At 34.2% G+C, this 17,703-nt stretch overlaps 1 protein-coding gene across 2 annotated transcripts in view; it reads right to left on the bottom strand.

The window, feature by feature from the left end:
- The window catches only part of LOC102804941 (lipase maturation factor 2-like), a 42,557-nt gene that overhangs the window by 10,759 nt on the left and 14,095 nt on the right, over positions 1 to 17,703 (bottom strand). For both annotated transcript variants that reach the window (XM_085498646.1, XM_085498647.1), the window contains exons 8-9: positions 15,471 to 15,570; positions 14,969 to 15,154 (exon numbers count right to left, since the gene is read on the bottom strand). In XM_085498646.1, coding sequence (XP_085354772.1) covers positions 14,969 to 15,154; positions 15,471 to 15,570 — 286 coding nt within the window. The remainder of the gene's footprint in view (positions 1 to 14,968; positions 15,155 to 15,470; positions 15,571 to 17,703) is intronic.

Genomic DNA, 17,703 nt, shown 5'->3' with positions numbered 1-17,703 from the left:
TGATACTAGTATATAACCTCAACCATCTGACTACACTACACATATTCATGTGATACCAGTATATCACCTCAACCATCCGACTACAACTACACATATCCATATGATACTAGTATATCACCCAACTATCCGACTACAACTACACATATCCATGTGATACTAGTATATCACCCAACTATCCGACTACAACTACACATATACATGTGATACTAGTATATCACCCAACTATCCGACTACAACTACACATATACATGTGATACTAGTATATAACCTCAACCATCCAATTACAACTACACATATCCATGTGATACTAGTATATAACCTCAACCATCTGACTACACTACACATATCCATGTGATACTAGTATATCACCTCAACCATCCGACTACAACTACACATATCAATGTGATACTAGTATATAACCTCAACCATCCAACTACAACTACATATATCCATGTGATACTAGTATATCACCTCAACCATCCGACTACAACTACACATATCAATGTGATACTAGTATATCACCCAACCATTCGACTACAACTACACATATTCATGTGATACCAGTATATCACCTCAACCATCTGACTATACTACACATATCCATGTGATACTAGTATATCACCCAACTATCCGACTACAACTACACATATCCATGTGATACTAGTATATCACCCAACTATCCGACTACAACTACACATATCCATGTGATACTAGTATATCACGTCAACCATCCGACTACAACTACACATATCCATGTGATACTAGTATATCACGTCAACCATCCGACTACAACTACACATATCCATGTGATACTAGTATATCACCCAACTATCCGACTACAACTACACACATCCATGTGATACTAGTATATCACCCAACTATCCGACTACAACTACACATATCCATGTGATACTAGTATATCACGTCAACCATCCGACTACAACTACACATATCCATGTGATACTAGTATATCACGTCAACCATCCGACTACAACTACACATATCCATGTGATACTAGTATATCACGTCAACCATCCGACTACAACTACACATATCCATGTGATACTAGTATATCACCCAACTATCCGACTACAACTACACATATCCATGTGATACTAGTATATCACCCAACTATCCGACTACAACTACACATATCCATGTGATACTAGTATATCACGTCAACCATCCGACTACAACTACACATATCCATGTGATACTAGTATATCACGTCAACCATCCGACTACAACTACACATATCCATGTGATACTAGTATATCACGTCAACCATCCGACTACAACTACACATATCCATGTGATACTAGTATATCACGTCAACCATCCGACTACAACTACACATATCCATGTGATACTAGTATATCACCCAACTATCCGACTACAACTACACATATCCATGTGATACTAGTATATCACCCAACTATCCGACTACAACTACACACATCCATGTGATACTAGTATATCACCTCAACCATCTGACTATACTACACATATTCATGTGATACTAGTATATCACGTCAACCATCCGACTACAACTACACATATCCATGTGATACTAGTATATCACCCAACCATCCGACTACAACTACACATATCCATGTGATACTAGTATATCACCCAACCATCCAACTACAACTGCACATATCCATGTGATACTAGTATATAACCTCAACCATCTGACTATACTACACATATTCATGTGATACTAGTATATCACCTCAACTATCCGACTACAACTACACACATCCATGTGATACTAGTATATCACCCAACTATCCGACTACAACTACACATATCCATGTGATACTAGTATATCACCCAACTATCCGACTACAACTACACATATACATGTGATACTAGTATATCACCCAACTATCCGACTACAACTACACATATACATGTGATACTAGTATATAACCTCAACCATCCAATTACAACTACACATATCCATGTGATACTAGTATATAACCTCAACCATCTGACTACACTACACATATCCATGTGATACTAGTATATCACCTCAACCATCCGACTACAACTACACATATCAATGTGATACTAGTATATAACCTCAACCATCCAACTACAACTACATATATCCATGTGATACTAGTATATCACCTCAACCATCCGACTACAACTACACATATCAATGTGATACTAGTATATCACCCAACCATTCGACTACAACTACACATATTCATGTGATACCAGTATATCACCTCAACCATCTGACTATACTACACATATCCATGTGATACTAGTATATCACCCAACTATCCGACTACAACTACACATATCCATGTGATACTAGTATATCACCCAACTATCCGACTACAACTACACATATCCATGTGATACTAGTATATCACCCAACTATCCGACTACAACTACACACATCCATGTGATACTAGTATATCACCTCAACCATCTGACTACAACTACACATATCCACGTGATACTAGTATATCACCTCAACCATCCAACTACAACTACACATATCCATGTGATACTAGTATATAACCTCAACCATCCGACTATTTTATAAAGTTTATTCTTTACTCTGGGTTTTAAGTGTTCAGTCAAGAGAGCAAGTAAACATTATTCCTTGCAAAATCCGCTATTCTTATGATGATGCACAGTCCCTCTGATGATACAAGGGTTCTTCAGCTTTTTAAATAAATTTCAAATACGTACACAATTTTTTAAAAACAACAACAACAACAACAACAACAACAAAAACATTCAATTAACAAAAACATCAAAAGCATACCCTATTGGCGTAATTTCAACACATCAATAAAAACGATTGCCCTGTTAGCATTTTGCCCATCTTTATTCTAAACACCGAATATACATGTTCCCGAATGAGGTTTGCACATCCAACATTAGCCGGCCAAAAAATGAAAATATACTTCTATGAAATCCAGAAATATCATTTTGAAAAAAAATATAATTCATCATACCACCATCATGATATAATTCAGTGTTTGGCTGAACTATTCATTACAAATTAACTCACATCAAAATGTATCATACGCCTTAACGATTAGATCAACTAAGTTCTGTATTCAGGAAGGAAATTATACATATTTATGCAGTTAACACGCCAGTCTGTTCTTCGCGATTATTCAGGGGCGGGGGGAATTCTGAACGTCACGTACTACTAAGTATACCTTACCGGAGATTCGCTGGTAGGTTCGCCGGAGAGATTCACAGAAGAAATTACAAAAATGTAAAACTTGAAGATTGATTAGTAACCTCTTTTCCATTTATCTTATATGTCGGAAAAAATATACCCGTATTTTGTTTTCTCGATTTTAATAACCCTACCTACGTGTAGACATTACTTTCCATTGCATAACCACATTCACGGGCATGCACGCGGGGGGGGGGGCAGTTGATACATAGCTGGGTAGGGAAGTGCCCCTGAGTGCTCAAAAGTGTGGCCAATTTTATAACTGGATAGTGGCAAAATCTATACCCATATTTATACCAAAGTACCATTTCTGTCCTCACTGTTTATTTCGAATAAAACAGTTACCTAGGGATATGAGGCCGGAATCTGAGGTGGAGATATTCGCTCATATACGGAACCATAAATACACCAAATTGGGAAAATACTACCGATATTCATACCTATCTTGATCAGAAATAAGACCGATACTTATTTCTAATATTCTAAAAACGAGAACCACTTCAGGGGCACGTAAAATATGCCGCCACTCGAAAATCAAGCTGAAACCTTTTGTGTCAGCACAATTTGCCCCTCAAAATGAAGGAAATAGCTTAGGTTGTAGAGGGTCTAGATTTCAAAATTCAAGGAAGTGTATGCCCCTGGGTCCTCCTAGTAAGCGAGGGGTGATGAGCAGATCTCGCCCCTCCATGGGGTATTTCGTGCCGCCGCCTCTGTAAATCATAATAGCGACTGATTTGGATATCTCGGCAAAATGTATCCTTGTTTATATTACTGTGACCCCCCCCCCCCCAATACGAGACCACAAAATCTTTGTGCGCGTGTGTTCTCTAGAAAAGTTTGTTCTAGATGATTGGATATAAATTATATTATCTGATGAAATGTTGAAACCTTTCTACACAACGGAGCAAATGTAACTTCCAGCCATATGTGCTAATTGTTGTAATCTTTCATTTTCCTTCGCAGTGCTGCAAAACAGCACGAACAAGTAATATTAAAATTTACTGTTTTGTCTATTATGTTTCTTTAAGGTTTATGCACACTACGAATTGTTTCCATAAAATTTTAAGAAAATATTGTCGTAACTAATAAGTTTTTGTTGTGTGATAAGTAACTGCCATTTTCGACGGATCAACATGAAACCTCAACCGCAGCCTTTCAAATAGAGTCTGCGATGAACCTCAGACCAATGGTCTGACATTTACAGATACATATCACAACTAGGACGAAACGAAACGTTGGCATGGCGACATCGATACACATACTGTAAAATGACTAATTTTCACTTGGTTTAAATTTCGCTGATTTACCATTTCAGGTATATTAAGTGGGTTTTAAATTCACGGTTTTGTCATTTAGATAATGTATTCTATGCTAAATTTTACATATTCACTGGGTTTTAATTTAGCGCATTTTTCATTCAGCGAAATAAGCCAAATTAAAACCCGGTGAACAATTGATCCTTTTACAGTATATGGCGCATTACGTGTGAAATGCTAGAAAGTTGTAAATATGCACAATGCTTTCAAAACCTTATGCTTTCACAAAGCTTAGAAGACGGATGCCCATGCACGATTATTTGTTCAAATACAAATCTGCAATATATGACCCTGATTTAGAGCTTGTGCTGCTGGGTGTAATCAGACCAGACGTTACAAACATGATTTATTGGTTGTCATCGTGGGTGGGAAAGTCCAATAACGTGTCGGCAGATGAACATTTGTAGACGGAGTACAGTTCATATAGCTGACGGCCGTACGTGGTTACATGGGGTCGAAAGTTTTTTTGATAGTGGTTTGTCATCAGCTAGGTCAGTTTACCAGCTACCCGAGTTACAGTTGGTTTTCCAGTTCTCATCATGAATAGCGGCTACTTTTGTTTGAAGTAGATATAAGACGCATAATAATAATAACTGTATTTAAATCTACAAATACAACACTATCAGATATTGACAATAATGAGCTAAAATCGTCACAAATGTCACGGATATACGATAAAATAAAAAATGTATTTATAAAGCATTGGATTAACTCAATTAATGATGATAACAGACAAAACACTAATACAAAAAACAAACTGAGGACTTACAAAAAATTTAAAACAAACTTCATTTTGGAAAACTACTTAATTAAGCTAAAAAATAAAGAACTGAAAAGTACCCTAACTAAATTCAGACTGAGCAATCACAGTTTAGAAATTGAAAAAGAAAGACACAACAGAATCAAAAGTAGCGACAGAATCTGCAAATTGTGTAATAAAAATGATATTGAAGATGAACATCACTTCCTCGTAATATGCCCAGTATATAGTAAAGAGAGGGTCGTTTTATACAATGAAGCTGAAAAGATTATTCCTGACTTTACTAATCTCACACCTGAAAATAAATTCATAAAAATAATGTCAAATAATAACTTAGCAATTCCTCTGGCACAATATCTGAAATACAGCTTTGCTATTAGACAGCAGCACCTACCCCTGGTACTTAGTCATTGACTTTTTCTTTTATTTTTTTTTTACACCTATTCATTGGGTTTTTGTTTTTATATTCAGTTTATAGTTTTTTTTTTGGTGTTTTATTTTACTTTATTATATATTTCCGTTACTAACTTTTATTCTGTTTTTAGTCTGTTTTTGGTTGTCTTTAAACTATTAGCCATTGTAATTTGATTAATTTTTTTTCTGTAATTTTTGTTGTTGTTGTAACCTTTAACCTCCTTCAGTAGGTTGTTATGAGTTAATAAATTGTACTGTATTGCATCTTTAGAAATACGCAATTTTCTATAAGTACCGGTATATAGCAATAACTCCAAATGTATTAGAACAGTGTTGGGTGCTTCCGCAGTAAGCTATTTTGGGGGTTATGTATTGCATGGAGTTTCATGTGTAGCCAGCTGACAATGAATGTTTGTTAGTTCATGGTATTATCAGCACTTTTAATATGAAAAACATTTAAATATCTGAAACAATTTCTTTTCATTGTAATGTTTCAGTGTCACTTTATTTAACCACTAGAGGGACTGTGATTTAACCCATCCAGGGGGGGGGGATATTTCCTGGACTCGAGACTCAAGTTAACAAATGAAAATAGCTTATAAGATGATTATCAAAAAAATATTTTCATTATAAACTGAAATAATCTGGCAAAATATCTGTCCTGACAATGCACCCACATCTATACAATGTTGATAATTCCAGGTTAGCCAGCATTAATTTATATTATATCCAGTATACAGTGCAGTAATGTTGGTTTCCATACAGCTTGTTCTAAAGAATATAAAGGAAAAAATATGGCATTCTTTATCAGCATCCTCAGTTATATTATACAGGTTCTCTAATAAAACACAATTTGTTTTATAATAATTGTAAATTGTTGCAGTGTTATTCCATACTAAATAAACTTGGTTCTGAATGTCCATATGATTTGTGTGACATTTTAGGCGCAAAAGTGACAATTGAGATTTGTGTCCACAAAATATAAATAACTGTACATCCACAATTATGAGCAACTAATTTAAAGGGCCAGTGAAAATTTGCACCACAAATTTCATCAAGTATCTTAAGTAGGTAAAGATAATTTTCCAAAAAAATTGAAAACTGGAAATGTGCTGCCTTCTAGATGACTAATATGGCAAGTGTCAGTTCTGCAGTAGCAATAATTAGCTATTTAAATTTGAACTGACATCAATGAAAATCAGTTGTCACTAATACCCTCATAATTGTATTAAAGTTGCCTACAGTGCATGTAAGTAATATACTGGAATGTGGTGGATACTTATGTCATCGTCATCTCAACATTTTATTACAAACTATGGAATTATAAACTTGATAAATAGGTTAATCAGGTCTAGTGTGCAATGTCTTCATTATAACACTGTGTGACTATCTCTATATGCACTAGTGCTCCTGACAGGACTCTGTACGAACCTGTGAAAATAGGGCATCAAGGGACACCAAATACTTTCTGCATTTTCCTATACTAATGTAACATACAAACTAGAAAAGCATGCACTCAGAATGTCAAACACACATGATATATACAAGGATGATTTATCTGTGGTTCCACAGAATTTCTGTTTTCTTAGCCATGTTTTTTAAGATTTATATATAGTTTAAGCTCAACAAAACAAAATAATGTTTCAGATCACCATGCACATCACTCAAAGATTACATGTCAAATTTTTTTTTTGTAGTTGGCCATGGTAGTAAAGAAATGCATCAATTTTGAAAAAATAATTTGGCCAGAAACATTGTTTTTGGGCAAAGAGTGTACAATGTCACCTTTGACTTATTGTGGTACAATTAAACTGCTATAAATAGATAAAACCCAAGTTTTACTGTATTGCCTGCCCAAAAATACTATTAACAAGTTATACAGTCCTCATTGGTTATGAAGTTTAAGTCATTGCATAAAAAACAAAATCCATCCAAGAAGGGGCCTTCTGCAGTCATCTTAATAATATTTATTAGATGCATAAAATCCTCAGGGAAGAATAAAAAGGGTCTTACAAAAAGAAATTTAAAAACTATAATTTAAAAAAAAACAAAAAAGAAAACACACTATTCTAAAAATAAAAAACAAATCAAAAACAAATATGAATAAAAAATATGCATCCCGGAGTTGTGTGCATGTTTAAAGTTTCAGGTTAACTATCCAAGTACTTTCAAGATATGGAACCAGAATTATATTTGTTAAATCAAAAGGAAAGGACGCGCATCAAGGTTCAATATTAGTTCAGAAAGGCCAATTTAAATAAGTTTAATGCATTTTTAGTACTAAATCTTGAATCAAGTAGTAGCACATGTTGTATGGTGTTTGTATAAAGTTTGAACTTGACCATTCCAGTGTTTCCAATATAGAGACCTGGAACTGTATTTGGTAAAACAAAATGGCCACCAGTAAGCCATTTTAATTATATCTGCATGTCTCGTGCATCAAGGTCCCATTCGTTTTCATTGTACCAAGTTTGAATGTAATCAGTCTATGCATTACCAAGATCTGTTTCTGAAATGGCCAAAACAGGGAATTTTGATGTATTTTTAGCACTAAAATTGCCACTGTTTGTCCATGTTAAATAAGTCTGTATCACAAATGGATGTTCATATGTAAGTCATATGTACAAGCCTATATAACAATTTTGTAAAAGTCTGGAAAACAACCAAATTTGAGGTGAAATCAGTGAATAAATTCATTTGCACAGAAATTAAGGGTGACCAATACATTTTCAAGACTGTATTCAGAAATGGCTAAATAAAATGGTTCATTACTATACACCCTTTTTCAGTTTACATGGTGGTCTATGGGGAAAACTGCAAACATTTAATGTGATGGTCAATTTTGTAAAAAAAAAAATACCAGTTTTCTTTATACTCCAAAAAAATTAGAGAAAAGAAATAGAGAACAACAATTTTAATGCACCAATAGAGAAAAACTGTATTGATTGTATATTTTAATATCAGTAACATTTTCCATCAACTGTAAATTCTGCAGTACTGGTAGTAGCATTGGAAATGATGGGAAATGTTCTTAAAAAATATGTTGCTAACATAAACACTGTATTTGCTGTTTAATCTGTTTATGAAAATGATTGGTCAAACTACTACTTGTCCTAATCAATATGGAACTCATGACATACACAATACGTGTAAAATACACATTTGTTTACAGGGAATGCACAGCAACGCTTTAATGACCATGAATACATTAAATACAATTATTTAATTGTAAATATGGCACTGCCAAACTGTGGTTATATTTATTCCCACTTTTAAGAAACTTTGTGCATGCAAATTTATGGGATCTTCGTTGATTTTATTATCAGGAACAACATAATATAATTTTTAAGATCAAAAGGTAAAATAATAAAGAAACATAATTCAACGAGCATGCAACACAAGCTATTATATAGTATTCCCTATTTTGAGTGACGTATCACTAGGAGTCCACAAACTTCAGATCTTCTGTGCAAATCAAAGACTCAGATTCCTATATTTCACATGGATGTTACCCTAATATTCAGAACTTGTAATGGTTGTCGTTTATAGATTGCGTATGTGATTTGATAGCATACCATGTACACAGTGATGATTTGTGCTGTGAAATAAATCATTAATCTACTGAAAACCAAGCGACCTGACGGTCGAAATAGGTCCGCTGTCTTCATTACCATGGAACAAGAATCAGTGAAGTGGCATTGTGGTTGTAATATTCATAGTCAGTCATTTAGAAAACATTGCAGTTGCAGTTTCTTGCAGTTGCAATTATGAACTTTTATAGTGTTCATAAGGATAGTGCATTTCATTGGACAAACATCATTGAGGCTAAACTTAAGAAATCATGGATGTGCAAAAGCCTGAGAAATGGTCGAGAAAAAAAAAATATGTTTTTGTTTGAAAATTGTGGTCATGTTTTTGAAATGTTATCTTTCCTGATACGTTGTACATATATGTAATTGTTTTGTTACACCCAAGAACAAATGTTCAATAAATCTGTGCAGTAATAATCTTATGATCAGGTATAAAAGAGTCAATTACAAATGTACTCCAGTTTTACATAAGACATTGCTGAATGCAAGATCAATTGTTGTGCCATATATGTGGTGGCTTCTGAAATAAGCTGAGAAGATCTAAAAGTTGTTTCTAATGACTGTATCAATGTTCTATTTATAATGACCGTCCAAATTATTATGTGTGCAATTTAAGGGACCTGATATAAGCAGAATAATCATCGCATTTTTCATCAAAAATACCAGTTACTTAACTCACTTGTGCTATTACATATTCAAAGTATACTTTAAAGCTGTATTATGTTTTATATTTAGTTGAAAGCTCTCTGTAAATAGGGCTTACGGTTTTGAACCAGTTGTCAAAAATAACATTTTTTACCAAAAATGAGAAAAATGTTCACTAAAAATCCAAATTTGCTTATTTTGACACCAGTTTAACAAATCTGACCATCCAACGTATCATTGCTGGAAATATGAAAGCATTTGGACTTACGGTTTCGAACTAGTTGTCGAAAATAACATTTTTTACCAAAAATGACAAAAATATTCACTTAAAATCTAAATTTCCATATTTTTACATGAATTTAACAAATCTGACAGATATATATATATAACAATTTTTTTTTAGATGGTGCCGAGCATTTTTTAGTGGAACTCTGTTAAATCCAATAGCAATGTAAATCAGCATATATTTTTACTTAACTATAAAATATACAAATTAGCAATTGTCTCTTATAAACTTTACGCTTTGACCTTTTGTTTTGAAATTTTCACAAATGATTGACAATGTGTTTATCTTCAAAACGCCGTAGGGGCATTGTTTTTGGTTGAACAGTGTTACAACAATCGTACAGACAACTAGCCTGGGTGTTAATTTATGCATAAACTTGAATTAGTGAAATTTGAGCTGCTGCCCAGGTAGACAGTTTTCAAGACGAAACTTTCTTCATAGTAAACAGATGTACCCGTAAACCAATTTTGACAGGAAACAGAGACATGGTTTAGAAGCGAATTTGTTTTAAATCACTTTTGACCAAAAAAAAAACATTTTTGTGCATATTTCAAACTACAATGTCCATAAAAAAAAATACTTACAAAATTTTAAAATTCATACAATAAGCTTTCTAAAAATATATAGTTATGTGGACAAGGGAGGTCATCTTGGTTGCCTAATTAACTAATTAAAATACCTGTCTGGTAAACTGCATCTCTACCTTAAATATCAATTGGCCCAAACCTAATAATCCCCTTATATAGCTACAATGGTATGTTAATGATTTGTAAACACAATCACTTTTCTATTTCAAAACAATATTCCTTCCATGAGAAATCTCAACCCAGGCATTTGGGATGTGGGATTCAATTAGTCTCAAAAATTGAATAATGCTGCCTAGTACAAAGGGATGGCTAGACAAATGTGAACAATAAGATACAGTATTGTATTTATATATGCAATATTATGCAATATTCAAATGCTGCACCTTTCACAATATGAATGATTAAAATATTAAATAAATGAATTTTCAGGACAGCTGATTCCAAAACTATGGTGCACACAATATATTAAGGCATGCCTGAAAAATGATATTCTTCACTTCATGATTTTAAATGGTAGAATTTGAACAAGGTGGAACTACATTTACAATTATCAGACATTAATCTTTCTTGAACTTCTATAAAACTAACAATTGCTATGCAATCTTCAATTTCAATTACCGGGGGTAGTTCAAATTATTTTGTATCTTTCTCCAAGCAACCCATAGAGGGCACTGTGTATTTAAAAAACATTCACTGGTTTGAATTCCAGTGGATACTAAATAGAAATATTCATTAGGTTAAAAATTCACTTGTTTGAGAAAGGAAACTATACATTCTACTGTTAAATCATGGACCATTTTATTAGGTTCATACTGTCTATCAGCCATCCAAATCAGCTACTGGTAATAATTTAATCTGATTTATGTACATGCAGCGGTAAATTTGATAAAAATCATTAGCCACATTTTATTTATTATAAGTAATAGAGATGACATCTATTAGTAAAATAATTTGATTTTCAATAAACACAAATTAGAAACATACATTGATCATTATTGAGAAAAAAATTGTAGCACCTGATGGTTACCAAAAGAAAGTTGTTGTAAAATACATTGCAGTAATTAGCCTGTAGTAAGCACACCAATCACTGTCTTTCTTTTATTTTAAGGAACTATTCAACATCATGAAAGATGTTTATTCCAATCACAGTTTTGAAATATAGGTTCTGTCTTGTGTATAGGAATGGGATTGAATGTTTTGATCACTGAAGCAATATAAGACCAAACATGCTAAAACAGAAGCATGTTATGTTCTAAGATATCAAATTTATACCAAGATAATAATGTTTAAAAATTACAAAGGTATGAAGTGCTGTTTTAACAACAACAATAATACACAGTCACCTGAGTTAGCCAGTGAAATTTGTTTACGCCTAATGTGGAAAGAATATTACCCAGTTCTTTAATGCTGTGTTCCCCAATCTTAGAAAAAAAATTTACCCAAAAACACTCAGGTCTAGAACAAGTAATATCAGGATAACCTTACATTTATTGAAACATGTCAAATTCCTGGAGAAGAATTAAACTGGTTTTATACAATTGTACCAGTTAAATGCTACAAGCTAACATACTAGATGTTAAATAGTACATTGGAACAGTACATGCTTCAATGCCCCCAGACATCACTACCTCAAACAAGGATTAGCTGAATTAAAAAATAAATTAATTTGTCAAATAATTTATTTATTCAACACTAAAACGAACTACAGTGAGTTGTTCTATGGTCATATAACAATAAAAATAGATAAGATAAAATAAAATAAACTACACTAAGATACAGTAATGTTAATCAACTACACAGAATGCTAAATAAAGCTAAATAATATTACAAACACGCAAAAGATCATAATAAACTTATACGGTACAATACAATACACTAGCTAATATTATTAAGAGGTAACAAAATCACATTAGAGTCATAATTATGGTGGAAAGAATATTTTTAATTTTGGTGGAGCTGCTCACATCTCATTTGCATACATTTTTGTATGTATTGTGCAGTTCTTATTCCTGAACAATATTTCATGATTGCATTGAATTTTTCTAGTTCATTTAACTTCCTAAAATTTTGTATAATTTCCTTACAGTACTTGAATAATTCAATTCTGTGTGTATTGTACAGACTGCAGTCCATAAGGAAATGTATCTCATCTTCAATCTGCTTTTTAGCAGTGTTTACAGACCCTTTCATTCCTTGGAGTTCTGCAATGCCTGCCAGTTTCAATATGAAGTTTGTGATCAGAGATTCTGAACTGGCATAGGGAGTGTCTCAGTTTAATATTACTCATTGTTATTAAACATTTTTCCATTTTAAACTGTGTTTTGAATGTTCTATAATTTTCCAATTTGTTTGTTCCACCATTTGCTCTGTTGTCATCAAATAGAGCTTCTTTCCATTTTATTTTATAGTTTTCTTTCAGTAAAGCAGAGATAGTCTTGGTTTGGTGTGGTTTCTTTTTTTTTATTTGTTGTTTTATTGCCTTATCAAGATTGTTGTCACTGATTATTTTGTCGACATTTCTTGTCCACCTAGTTTTTACTGTATTGACCTCATCAAAGGTGCTTTTTATTAACTTGGGCGTCTATGGAAGTTTTGATCTGAGCCAGAATTTAATTATTTGTGTGATAATTTGTATGGCAAGAGGGTATCTTCCCAATTCCCCTAAGATTGCAAGCTTAGTAGCATTCTTTTTAACCCTCAGGAGTAATCAGAAGAAAGAATAGTTAACAGTTTCAATAATATCGCTATTTTTAGTGACTTCCTCTCCCCATACTTCACACTCATAGCTAATGATGGGTGCTATCAATTTATCAAATAGGTTTAGAGCTATGCTTATTTTGAGGTTTGAGACAGAATTGAGTGTTTGTTTTAGTACGAACTTGTACTAGTGTACGTTTGTTTCAGTAATAAGCCTTCTTCCCTATACCCCCTCTAGATAACTATAGGCGTCCTTAGAAGGGACATACGCAATTAAATTGGGCTAGGAGTGGTATGGGGTGGTGGTTTTGGTAAAAGGAGCCCCCCCCCCCCCCCCCCCCCCCCCCCGTGTTGGAGCACAGGAACTATGATCAAATTTGAAATTTTAAACGGCAACCAATATTCTTCAAGCTGGTATTTTTTTTAGATTTTATTTTTTCATTCCGTTTGACTGTTTTTTCGAGTTTAAAAAATATGAGCTGGCTGGAGCCTTCATCCCTTATTTCTTAAACTAGATACCAGCCGATAACCCCCCCCCCCCCCCCCCGCGCTCATAGGGATTGCGTACAGTTGATCAAAGTTCCTGGGCTCCGACTGGTTGGAGGGTCACAAGTGTTCATAGCAAAAATGTCTGGAGAGCATTTATAAAATAAAAACGATTAAATAATGTTGGACTTAAGTTACAGCTCTGTTTTACTCCTGAAGAGTATGGAAATCTATTTGTTATTCTTCCGTTTAACAAGCTGTCAAAGATTCGGGTCAACGCAACGAGTCCGATGCCAATAAATATTCCAATAAATGTCAATAAATCCTACGTTCATAAACATGAATAAACATGCAAACTGAATCGCTATCTCGCGAGGCGATATTGGTTCAAATACTGCGTCAGGAAAACGTACGATTACTGGTAAACGCAAAACATCGAGTACACACTGCGAAGAAACCGAAAAAGACTAACAACTAACCTACCAGCCATTTTGTATAATGCAATATGGGTAATATGTAAAGTAGGTCGTATTCGTGAGGTCCTATTTGAGAGCTCCCAGATACGACCCAATGTGGCGTGCGCATAACCCTTCTCACTTTTCATCCCTTTGCTAAGTCATTACTGCCCTCTATGTTTGACTTACTTTCCATCCCTTTACTAAGTCATTACTGCCCTCTATGTTTGACTTACTTTCCGTCCCTTTGCTAAGTCATTACAGTCCTCTATGTTTGACTTACTATCCATCCCTTTGCTAAGTCATTACTGCCCTCTATGTTTGACTTACTTTCCATCCCTTTGCTAAGTCATTACTGCCCTCTATGTTTGACTTACTTTCCATCCCTTTGCCAAGTCATTACTGCCCTCTATGTTTGACTTACTTTCCATCCCTTTGCTAAGTCATTACTGCCCTCTATGTTTGACTTACTTTCCGTCCCTTTGCTAAGTCATTACTGCCCTCTATGTTTGACTTACTTTCCATCCCTTTGCTAAGTCATTACTGCCCTCTATGATTACTTCTGGTCTACCACCCACTCCTGTCATTCTTCTAAATAAACCATATGAATTCACTAGATGTAACTTCTGAGTTTGGTGATGCCATCTATTGATAATTGGAGGCACATTCTGTCTTGCAGTGTTATCAACTACAGCATGTGGTACCTGTGAACATGTCATACCACTATATATCAATGTTTGACACTGTACAGAATTCAAATAAAAGTTTCTGTAGCAATTCCGTACAAAAAATTACATGATATGAAATAAAGCTAACTTTCAGTCATGTTTCAGAATAACAACAGACAATTCATTAAAAGTGACACTGTTGTCATAACTGTACACAGGGTAAAGCTAAACAAAACAATGATACTAAATATAACCGTAAGCTATGTTTATACTCCATACCGGCTGTCATAATGTGCTAGAATGTACAGTGAGCAAGAAGTACACACACCATTCACAGGAATTTGAAACTTACCAAACTAATAGCAAACATGTAAACAGCTACAGAGGAAAATAGAATACACAGGAAGACGGACCATACTTTTTTCAAGAGACCCTTCTCATAATAAAGTGATCTGAAATAGGAATTTACCAGTACATATACTAAAATAAATGCTGTGTTAATGAGTGATGTCTGGAGGGGATCATAATCGCCTCAATCAAAATACAGTATGTATGTCATTAAATACAATGTGTTGTTCCCTATTAAAGCTGACATAGGCACCAAATGGGTCATCACTATATATGCAGGCAAGAGTTGTAGCAGCTACATGTAGGGAGGGTTATAATGAACAAATTCACTCCATTCACAACATTGTTGGACCTTAAATATTCTTGATATTTACAGTTTTTAGTTTTAGGCACAAGAAGGTGCCAGACTTGTTTCCATAGAACATTATGTTCTAAAATGGTAACCATTTTTTTTAAAATTTGGGTTGAAAGATTTTTAAATGAATTAACTTTGTCAAAAGTTAACAGGACAACTATTTTATTTTCACTATTTAAGGTAGCGAGAAGGGAAATTTTCACTTTTTTCTTGATTTTTCAAAAATTGATAAAACGGTTACTTTAGACCTTGATACATCACCCCAGGTTTACAAAAGATCGAAATTGTGAAATAACGTCGCTCAAATTAGTGTTTTAAAACACTAGCAGAAAAGACTGCAACTGGCGTTTCGTGGATATTTGCATAATGTTTATCTTTGGGAGGGATTAAATGATAACATCTTATCTGTATACTCTGTTGTTGACGATTCTGATATAACGGGTGATAAGCTTCCCGTCGCAAACAATGCGTGTTTATCTAACATCCATTGTCAGCATTATTGTCAGTCGAGACTTTGTTGGAGAAACATGGTCATACAGTACTCATTTCACCCAACCTTCCGCTTTTACATCGACCGCTTATCGCTTAATTTCCGACCACGCAGTCTTGTCCGACCGGAAACCGACCCCATTTTAATCGCGTTTTTTTTTTCACTCACTCGCTCATTGAAAACATTGACCGCTCGCCCAAACACTGAAAACTGGCATATGGGTGGTCAAAATGGTGGTTTTGATTGTAAAGTGTGAACATACAACTAGTATTAACTATTATTAAATTCTGTACGACACTTCAAATCTAGTAGTTGTATGACACTTGTATCGTGAAAGCAACTGAACTGGGACCTCTTATTACGTGTTTTGGGTGCTTGTTCTAGATGTAATATTTTTTTTTTATTTTAATGAGACAGTTACGTGAAAAAAGCCTAGATAACTCCTTTTGACAGAGCTGAGAAACGAGGAAATGTTAGTGATTAATTCCAAAAATAACGATACCGAATCCACATCGGTCCACGTCTGGTAAAATTTGACATTAAATTTTTAAAATTAAGTCACGATCATTGAATGAGCTCGGTCTATACCATGAACGTACCGCAAAAGTGTTCCCACAAAAAATATTTTCGACTAAAAATGGCCACATGCCCTGAAAAAATCGAACAGAGCTTGACATGTATGAATAATTTATTGGGCTTAAAAGAAAAACGTGTCAAATTTAGTTATAGCCATAACTATTTGGTGGCCAGTCGATGAACAATTCAAAACTCAGGATTCAAACGGAAGTCCTTCAGGGCTGAAAATCATCGACGCTACTCTGGTTTACTTTATTTCACAACTTGCAGAGAAAACTGATTCGCGTGAACTCTAATGTATCTTAGCCTAGTATTTTCTTTTTGAACTAAGGTCAAATTCCATCAGTTTGTCAAAATATATGTTTTTCAGCGAATAATTTTGAAGCCTGTCACAGCACAAAAAACTATGTGAATCAATGCCGGTGATTGGATTGTACGACGACCCTTCAATTAGCGTCAAATATGCTTTGTTACAACATCATTGATTGGCTGAGAGTCACCTGATCGGAGCACGACCTGGGTCACAGAACCATATTTGTCCGTATTATCAACAGGATTTTGCAAAATATCCACACCCACATTTTCAATCTTTTTTAGCGCGGAAGTTGCCAACAATGTTAAACAAGCAGCCTATCGGCTGAGATAGCTCCGCTGTTAGCAATGCACATTTCAATTAAAGAAGTGAAGACATCATTAGAAAATGAACAATATGAATAGTATCAAAGCAATCGGACTTACAGTTTTTAACAAGAAGTCGAAAATATCACTTTTTACCAAAAATTACAAAAATATTCACCAAAATAAATTAATTAGAGA

Source organism: Saccoglossus kowalevskii, chromosome 1 (assembly GCF_978046115.1).
Source record: "Saccoglossus kowalevskii chromosome 1, keSacKowa6.1, whole genome shotgun sequence".
Lineage (NCBI taxonomy): Eukaryota > Metazoa > Hemichordata > Enteropneusta > Harrimaniidae > Saccoglossus > Saccoglossus kowalevskii.
Note: the sequence above shows the minus strand (reverse complement) of the source record. Positions and strands in the feature narration are given on the sequence as shown.